General features: G+C 40.8%; 1 protein-coding gene across 1 annotated transcript; it reads right to left on the bottom strand.

The window, feature by feature from the left end:
• Positions 1–1,118: 1,118 nt before the first annotated feature.
• LOC137294704 (flavin-containing monooxygenase 5-like) lies at positions 1,119–4,065 on the bottom strand. The gene is made up of 3 exons (XM_067825779.1): positions 4,016–4,065; positions 2,956–3,616; positions 1,119–2,305 (listed from the first exon to the last, which is right to left on the bottom strand). Exons 2-3 carry the CDS (start codon positions 3,580–3,582, stop codon positions 1,286–1,288), a joined length of 1,647 nt encoding a protein of 548 aa, XP_067681880.1. The 5' UTR covers positions 3,583–3,616; positions 4,016–4,065; the 3' UTR covers positions 1,119–1,285.
• Between the last annotated feature and the right edge of the window lie 5,504 nt (positions 4,066–9,569).

Here is a 9,569-nt window from a genome sequence, read left to right as displayed (position 1 = left end):
ACTCAGGTGAAACAACCAGTCGGCTATTGTCGCCCTTTCCCGTGAGTCGTGGATTTGTGTGGAAACAGTTCAGATGTGTAGGGTTTCATGTAGTTATTCATCTACTGTTATTTGAGATGTTAATATAGTATATATACATGTGGATTTGTGGGGAAGTTGGTTCATATGTATAGATCTTTATCTACTAATTTATTATATATGTCGTTGAAATTGTTCAGATGTATAGGGCTTTTAACTGTAATTTGAAATATACCATAATGCAGTATTTTGCAGTAAGACTGCAGATGTCTACATACAATTTACATTCGCTCACGTCGAAGACCGGGTTCCCCCATGGGTGTAGTGTGTGAAACCCTATCGTCCCCGGCCGCCGTAATATTACTTGAATATCGCTAAAAACGGCGTAAAACGTTACTTAGTGTATGTTTTCCTTCGTAGGGCTTAGTGTCCTGCACAATATATAGTAGTCCGAGTAGATATGTAGGCCCCTACTAACCCATGCCTGTGAGTCCACGAAAGGGGTCGTGTGGACAGGGATCGTGACCTTGTTGATTGCACGTCGACCATGGTATGCTAATTGTGTGATCGGGGTATCAGACACTGGGTGGCCACAAAAAATAACTACGTGTACCACTTGTTGAGACCCAGGAGCACGAGTTGTACTGACAATGACTGTAGATCTTAGTGAATCCACGAACTTTGGGTTATTGAATCCAAAGGGACGTAACTCGATGCAATGATGGCTCTATATTGTTTGTGGGTGTCACACAGGCACTTTTCCAGATAGTTGATGGCAGTCTATACATATTTGAGTGGACGACAACCCTGTCTCTCGCCTTCGTGCAAACCTAAGCCGAATGTTGGCGATATGGGTGTGTGCGTGCGTCTCTCTCTCTCTCTCTCTCTCTCTCTCTCTCTCTCTCTCTCTCTCTCTCTCTCTCTCTCTCTCTCTCTCTCTCTCTCTCTCTCTCTCTCTCTCTCTCTCTCTCTCTCTCTCTCTCTCTCTGTGTGTGTGTGTAACATCATCACTGTGACGAGTACAATCAATTTGCATATTCATGTACGGATTTCCGTTCCTGTCAATCAAACATTTCATGTCAAACAAATAAACAACGATCTACAACCAAAATAACCATTCTTGTTTAACGACGTCCTCTGATTGGACAACAGTTAGTATATCTAGAAAAACCATCGCAGAAAAACTAACGTCGCTGACATCTAGTGACTAGGGTGCAGAACTGACACCATGCTGACTCTCAGATGACTCTGAGAAGGCAGGCAGACATCATATGGCAAGTTCTAACTTCTCCATTAGAGTCACCAGCCCATTCGGGAACAGCCACTTCAGGAACAAAAGGACCAGGACGCACAGACACAACTTCTTCAGCAGACTTATCCATCCATCATACAGTCCATCCCTTTCATTCTGTCCTGATTTTCTGGTTTGCATGGGATACAGCGTGTTCTCCTGGACCGAGAAGATGGCATCCCGAGCCCCGGACCACTTTCCCGGACCTTCCAGCCTCCACTGAGGGGGAACCGCGGGTCCGAACACCATCTTGTACCAGAGCTTTGGGTCGGTGAAGAAAAGTCGACTCAGATTAGGCTTGCAGCCGATGAGAGAACCGATTTCATCTTGGTATTGAATGAAATAAACTTGAAGCGAGTATCTTGCGGAGTCCACGTACCTTGATTTCAGGAATGCCTTCCGTTTTTCCAGCTCGGAAAGCATAACCGAAGGAGGAGGCAACTTTGCTCGACCAGTGAATACTCTTGAAGCTAGTCGTGCTTGAATCTCAAGAACGGGAGGAAGAGATCCGAAGGGTTGGACCAAGCCAACCACTGCAAAAGTGTTTTGGCGAATATTTGGAGGGAAAATAAGTTTGTACAAGTAAGAAAAATGTCCCTCCATTTTCACAATCGAACTATCAAGAAACGGGAAACTGTAGTTGTAACCTGTAGCCAAAATGACAACATCGATGTCCTTTACCTCTGTCTCATCCTCAAATATGGCGCCGGTTTGGGTGAAAGTTATGATGTCTGATTTTATACTCATAGCTCCAACGAGAATTCTGTTTGGCAGATCGTCACTTATGGTGGATACTCCTGCGTCAAAACGGAAGTTGGGTGAAAGTCCGTAATCCCTGTGTCGGTAGCGGTAGTTGATTTTGTGGTAGTGTATGGGGCGCATCAGACTAACTGGAATACCTTGCACCCAACGCTGGATAGCGACCTGGTCAAAGGGTTGACCAAACTCCCCCGCTCTCTGTATAGTGTAGCATCCACGACGAGTGCTGATATACACCTGGGAGTGGAGGAATAGGAAAGTGAATTTATCAGCAATATTAAATAATGAACATACTCGTATGAAGTAAATGGTACCATCTCGGAAGCATTCATTTCAACCAGGTTTGTTCTTGACTGAAAGTACCAAACCCTGGTGTGGTGTGGTGTGGTGCGATGTGGTCTGTTGGTATATATTATTTCTTCATATGTTAACACGAGAGCGTAACAATGTTGTAACAATGCACCTAACAATCAATAAATTGCACTTTTTGAGTCTATGATAGCAATCAATGGTAAGACAAAAACTATCGATGCATCGATAGCATTTGTGACAATCGATAGTTTAGTGACTTTTTTTGAATAAATGCGCATCAAATTATTTTTATGAAATGTTTATGTTGTTTTGTATTTTTTTTGTTTGGGTGCAGACTTCGTGCTTCATTGAGTTTATGTTTAATATGTTTACGTGATCTGGGTTTCAAGTTTATTTTAGATATTTTAGCTAGTCTCAGTTACATGTAAGCTATACATTCATTGGGAAATGACTTCATATGAGACAATTCGAGGCCTTAGTATTGCAATAGTTGATCGGAACAGACTATCGCTAACACAATTGTTGTTCCCCTCAATGGTCACCCCTAATCATAACATAAGAACAGTAGAACTCACGTGTTCTGTATGCCTACTCAATTCACAAGCGACGTCACTTCCGGAGTTTCCAATCCCAACAACCAGAACTCGCTTATTTTCGAATCCACGGAAGTCTTTGTAGTCGTGAGTATGTAGAACCTGACCATTGAATTCTTTCAATCCTTCAAAGTGGGGAATGTTAGGTTCTGTCAGGTGCCCGTGACATACCATCACGAAGTCCACCGCCTCTCTTTCGGTCTGTCCTGTCCGTAAATCACGACTGATGATAACCCAACTTCCGGTTTCCTCAAAGTTATCTCCCTTTTCAACCTTCTCAACTAGTCGATTGAATTGGATGTACTCGCGGAGTTTGAAATGACTGGCATAGAGCTCCAGATACTTTTGAAAGTTAGATCTATGCATGAAGTTTGGAAACTCTTTGGGTATGGGGAAATCACTGTAACATGTCATCTCCTTGCTGGTGTTGATAACGCACGAACTGTAGACACTAGGGTAGCCATCTCGGGGTGTAGGGGAGTAATTCCACAATCCTCCAATGCCGTCCGACTTCTCAAAACAGATGGGCAGCAGACCTTCGTCGAGGGACGTCTTAATGGCCGCGAGACCCGCTACTCCTCCACCTATCACTCCAACTGTTTTTGGCATGTCGGCTGCAGGATACAACTGGCAGTGAGTGCAGCTGCAGGTGACAGAAAATATGGACGAGGTAAAAAGATTCATAAGTCATAACTTCATCTTTGATATTCTTACAGAACAACTTATTTTCAAGCATGTAATCGTTTATGATCATTTCTGTAGACACGCAAAACCGGGATGCTTTGGGTTTGCTTTTCGTCATCGTACGGCAGTTTTGAGATAAAGTTACTAAGAAAGGCTGTAGTGAAAACGTCCATTGGGACGATCAAAACGACCATAATAGCAAGAACATGGCCATTATACGTCAATTATACGCCATTAATTAGTTCACTCACTTAATCAATCAATCAACCAATCAACCAATCAATCCAGTCTGAGGCTTGTCGAGATGGCACGACTGACAAGTTCCGTTTGAAATACACACACCTAACTTGACACATACCTGTCTTGTCCGCGCCTCGCAGTCAGTGACGGGATGGTTCTTCAGCCCTTATCTGAACCATCTGGGTAACTCCCATATATATAGTCTGAAGATCTTTGGTACAGAAATAACTTATTCAGTTCTTGTAGATATAGGTGTACACTAAACACTCATCAATGTAGGCATTTACATGTTCTGATCTACGCGGGAAAGCTGTCATTGTTCTGGTTATGTTATTGTGCGCCATGGAAGTTGTAGCATTGTCATTGTTCTGTTCTGCTGAACAGACAGGAGACATTTGAGTGAGTGAGTTTAGTTTTACGGCGCATTCAGCAATATTCAAGCTATATGGCGGCGGTTTGTAAATAATCGAGTCTGGACCAGACAACCCAGTGATCAACAACATGAGCATCGATCTGCGCAATTGGGAACCGATGACATGTGCCAACCAAGTCAGCGAGTCTGACCACCAGGTACTGTTAGTCAACGAAAATTAGGAGATAGAGGTATTCTGTTTCAATTTTTGCGGTCCATGAACTAGTGACTTAAGACCGGTAAATGTCATTTAAAGTTGAACGCGTCTCCTATTGTTTAAGGATTTCATTTCATTTATATCAGCTGATTCTCGTAGGTCGTCATCGAATTAGTATATCAAATTATTCTCCAAGCATCTCGTAGAGGTTACCGACATGAAAATAGTCGATGTAAGATTCTTGTATACATGTTTGTTTACAAACAATAGGGTCAGTGAGTACTAGGTATTCATACGCAGGTAAAACAATCTATGTGTTATTAGCGATCCTTTGATTCGGGTTTAAGGACGGTCACATGCAACAATTAACCAATCAGAATCGAGTATCCCACAATGTCTTGGTAGAATACGTAACAATAGTTAGAATCTGTGGGTCAAGTGCAAATACCCATATACTTACTTTTAATGTTTGTGACGACTTGGAATGAAAAATACGTGCGTACAGTCTTCTGTCACTCATGAATCATTTCTGCTTGACATCGGTACTCGGAAGACGCACTCACGAAGGTGTTGTCCATATTATCCATGTTGTATTCTCAAGTGAAACAACTTGACTGTTTCTATCAATAGGCGACTTGACTACGGTAGAAACAACTTGACTGTTTCTATCAATAGGCGACTTGACAGCAACCGACCTGACTATGGCAGGAACATCTTGGCTGTTTCTACCAATAGCCGACTTGACTATGGCAGGAGCAACTTGACTGTTTCTACCAACAACCGACTTGACTATGGCGGGAGCAACTTGACTGTTTCTATCAATAGTCGACTTGGCTACGGTGGAAACATCTTGACTGTTTCTACCAATAGCCGACCTGACTACGGTGGAAACAACTTGACTGTTTCTACCAATAGCCGACTTGACTACGGTGGAAACATCTTGACTGTTTCTATCAATAGCCGACTTGACTACGGTGGAAACAATTTGACTGTTTCTACCAACAGCCGACCTGGCTATGACAGGAGCAACTTGACTGTTTCTACCAACGGCCGACCTGACTACGGTAGAAACAACTTGACTATTTCTACCAACAGCCGACCTGACTACGGTAGAAACAACTTGATTGTTTCTACCAACAGCCGACTTGACTATGGCAGGAGTATCTTGATTGTTTTTACCAACAGCCGACCTGACTATGGCAGGAGCAACTTGACTGTTTCTACCAATAGCCGACTTGACTATGGCAGGAGCAACTTGACTGTTTCTACCAATAGCCGACCTGACTACGGTAGAAACAACTTGACTATTTCTACCAACAGCCGACCTGGCTAGCTATGGCGGGAGCAACTTGACTGTTTCTACCAATAGCCGACCTGACTAGCTATGGCAGGAGCAACTTGGCTGTTTCTACCAACAGCCGACGTAACTATGACAAGAACATCTCGACTGTGCCTACAAACAGTCGACCTGACTGTGGGAGAAACAGTGAGATTGTATTGAATTATTCCTTGACACGAATACCACTCCAGCTGACCGGTTCCCACAGATACTCTTTTTCTGGGATTTAACACACCAGTCCAATACCGCTTTTCTGGTTATCCCATCGTAAAGTAGTATTAGGTATGTGCTCTAAAAGTACAATCTGGAATACCGCCGTATCTATGCGGAGGTCTTGTGTCGATTCATACATACAGAGAAAGACAGAAAGAAACAGTTTATTTCCGTATCACATCTATGAGCTGTGCATCTATAAACACTGGAGATAAAGTTTAAATGCGACGAGTAACACAATTCTGAAAATAAATTCATAAGTGAAACACAAATCCCATACCATAAAAATATTGTCAAGTCTTGTTGATAATTCTCGATGATTTAATTTATCATTCATTACTAAAGTGTTTCATTTGTAAATCATTCACATGTATATGCTTAAGCGAATTTAAAAACATATTCTGGCCATACAGGTAATAGAGATCCATATCTTAACATAGCTGACAGTGAATGTTTTCATTTATTACTGATTCAACAACATTTTGCATCTTGAATTGCCTGTAAGATCTGAAGCAATTGCCATGTAGCATTATTTACGTAATCCCGCAATTCTCTCGTCCATTTTTCATCATCACATTCAATATCACTGAAATTTCCGGGGTATCTGTATTTCATGCTTGGGTAAAGGTTAAATGTCTTTAAGGATGTTATTGAAATACAGTTATCCCGCACTCTCCGTAATCCAAAGATCATATATTCTTCTTTTTCAGTGAGACTGTCATGGAACAAAATGTATGGAATGGCAGTGTTAGATTTGGGAGAAATTTTGAGTGGGTCCAAATTGATGAAAATAATTTTTCTGGCCCCCCTCCAATGTTAAAAAGATGGGCAGATGTAAAATAGAGGGGGTCCTCACTGAATTTGTTGAGTCAAAACACTCCAAAACCCTCTGTTGAGCCAACACTGGAATGGGGATTGAAATAACATGTTGATACATCCCACTGGTGAAGCAACACCAAACCACGAGGGCTCAGCTGCACTAATTTCACACAGTCTGTTCACATTTAGTCTCACCGACGACAAAGATTTATAGCGGCTTTTCACCAAATATTTATTTGGTTTACACTGGATCAGTTCAGCGAGAAATGATAAGACAACAAGTATAATGGTTTCTTAATCCCCATGAAACATAATTTTTTGCCAAAAATATATTAACTTGGTTACTAATTAAATTGCATGATGTTATTATGTGCAGTGTTACTTGAAACCATTTTCTACATCGCTTCGATAACAAAGATTAAATGTGTTGTGTCATGTTATGGGTCCCACTGAGACAAATGAAGTCTCTACAGTATCCGGACCAGTCTGTGCAGCTCCCGAGGTAAGAAGCTGCCTCCAGCGTCACGTCTTCGACACTGGCATCCCTGAACCCCAGAACCAGACACCTGTTGGTGGAAGCTTGTTGCCAACAACGATATGGTCATCTTTACTGTTAGAACCAATCTACGATATTTGGTAGCCAGTTACAGCTACTACCAGTTGTAGGCATTCTACAGAACATAATTAAATACTGTTGCAAACTGATAGTAATGAAATAATATTGTTTTGTAGGAGATCTAGAAAATTCATGCTTACAGCGAAGTGCTGACACACTAAACGGAACTTCTTAAGATTTGTGGTATTCTGTGATAAATTATGAATAAACTATGATAGATTTATGAAGCAAACCCTCCAGGTATGAAGATGTGGGCCATCAACTCACACAGGCTAAGAGCATCTCGAACTTTCAAACATCAGAAATCATCTTTAAATTCTTCAGGAAATGTGAAGCGCAGTAACATAACAGCCTCTCAATCATGGGATTAACAAACTAATTAACTAATTGTTAACTAATTAACAAACCCTGTGCTTACAAATTCTGTGTCACAGATCGACATTCTTGGATTTGTGGAAACAAGGGAAATTATGGGCTAAGGGTCTATGATGAGTATTGATATTTCTGAAACAGGTTTCTCTGGTCTATTTACACACTTCTTGAAGTTCCATTTGGCCATATGTGCAGATCTATATTTGGTCAACTCTTAACATCCACTTAGTGATATATTTAATTCAACCAATAAAAAGGACGTGAACTGGGCTTAAAACCTTTAAACTTTCCTCAGTGCCGTGTGCTGTTAACATACACTGACTACGGATTAAACCGGTTATTTACGGTACCCAGCCTGGCAGTGGTTTAGTTCTCACCACTAGACCAAGTGAGCATCGGGAAGAAGAGACCCATGAGAAACTGGAATATGATGTGAATGAATTCCTTTACATATTTACCTAGTCTACGTACATTCCTATTGATGAAGATCCGAATTTCATCACTGATGATCACGTCATAGCACGTGCGCTTCATAGCACTATAGGCATCCTTATTGCAGAATGCGTATTTACGATTTAACGTATTGTTTTGTGGTCTATATAAGTTTATGCTGTCAATGTGTCACCTACAGAAGTGAGTGGAATACTTATTTAAAAAATGCATGGTCGTAATGCATCACCAGAACAGGGCGAATTTAATCAGTTTCTTTATATTTTTTGTCGAATTTATTGATGACAATTTGACAGAAACAACACTGGGCAGTAGGTATCTAATGCAGAAATATCTCACCATGAACACTGACGCAATATCAGTTATCGGTAAATGTGGGGCACCTGGTCACAGCGGAATACCGTTTGAATACGTCAAGGATGCGTCTTACATCTCTTGCACTGTATAAAAAATCCTTTCACTACTATTTTAACATGGGTAGATATCCAACAATGTCGACAGCATGTGTAAATTATACTGAATATATTACCTGTATTGTGAATTAAATGGCGGCGAATAGTTGGTTGTAGACAACCCTAATGATGTAGTATTTATAGAAAAAAATAGACTCGTGAAATATTAGCGATTTTGTTCCAATGGTTCAGTATTTGAAGGAGTCCGTTCCCATTAATACCTAGGGGTACATTTCTCCAGTTTAGAGTCCTGGCATGTTTCACAAAAGCACTCTCTGAAAACATGTAAAAATTAGTCTTACATTTAGATCTGATACTCTACCTATAACAGATTTTAGCATATATTTGATGGCAGAGTGCCGATCTGAAAAACAACCTCCATATACAGGGTCTCCATTCAGGGAGAGAAACTCCGGGTTTTAAAACAAAAGGAGAGGTGGGCCTACATTCATTAAGTCACTAAGAGTATTAAGTCATTAAGAGTATTAATGCCTTTATCTCAGTAATACTAACTATCAGCCCTTATAAAAAATCTACATATACTTTCAAAGTACTATGTGACCTTGCCAAATATTTCGAAATTTAGACATTTATTGTCACTCACCTATTCAAGGATCTTCAACTGTTTCACAATGGTTACTTTCACAGGAAAATGAGCATACTTTATAATATATACCTTATCGAACCTTACAAGTAACTGCAGAAATGTGACTAATACCCTTGACTTTTATTTAAGGCGATTCCAAGAATTCCACGATTTCATGACATGTACTTATAGAGTAAACCTTTGGTCACCTTACAGAAATGAACTCTCAACAAACGCTGGAAGTGCATTTGGAAGC

This window comes from Haliotis asinina, chromosome 8 (assembly GCF_037392515.1).
Source record: "Haliotis asinina isolate JCU_RB_2024 chromosome 8, JCU_Hal_asi_v2, whole genome shotgun sequence".
Taxonomy (NCBI): Eukaryota; Metazoa; Mollusca; class Gastropoda; order Lepetellida; family Haliotidae; genus Haliotis; species Haliotis asinina.
Note: the sequence above shows the minus strand (reverse complement) of the source record. Positions and strands in the feature narration are given on the sequence as shown.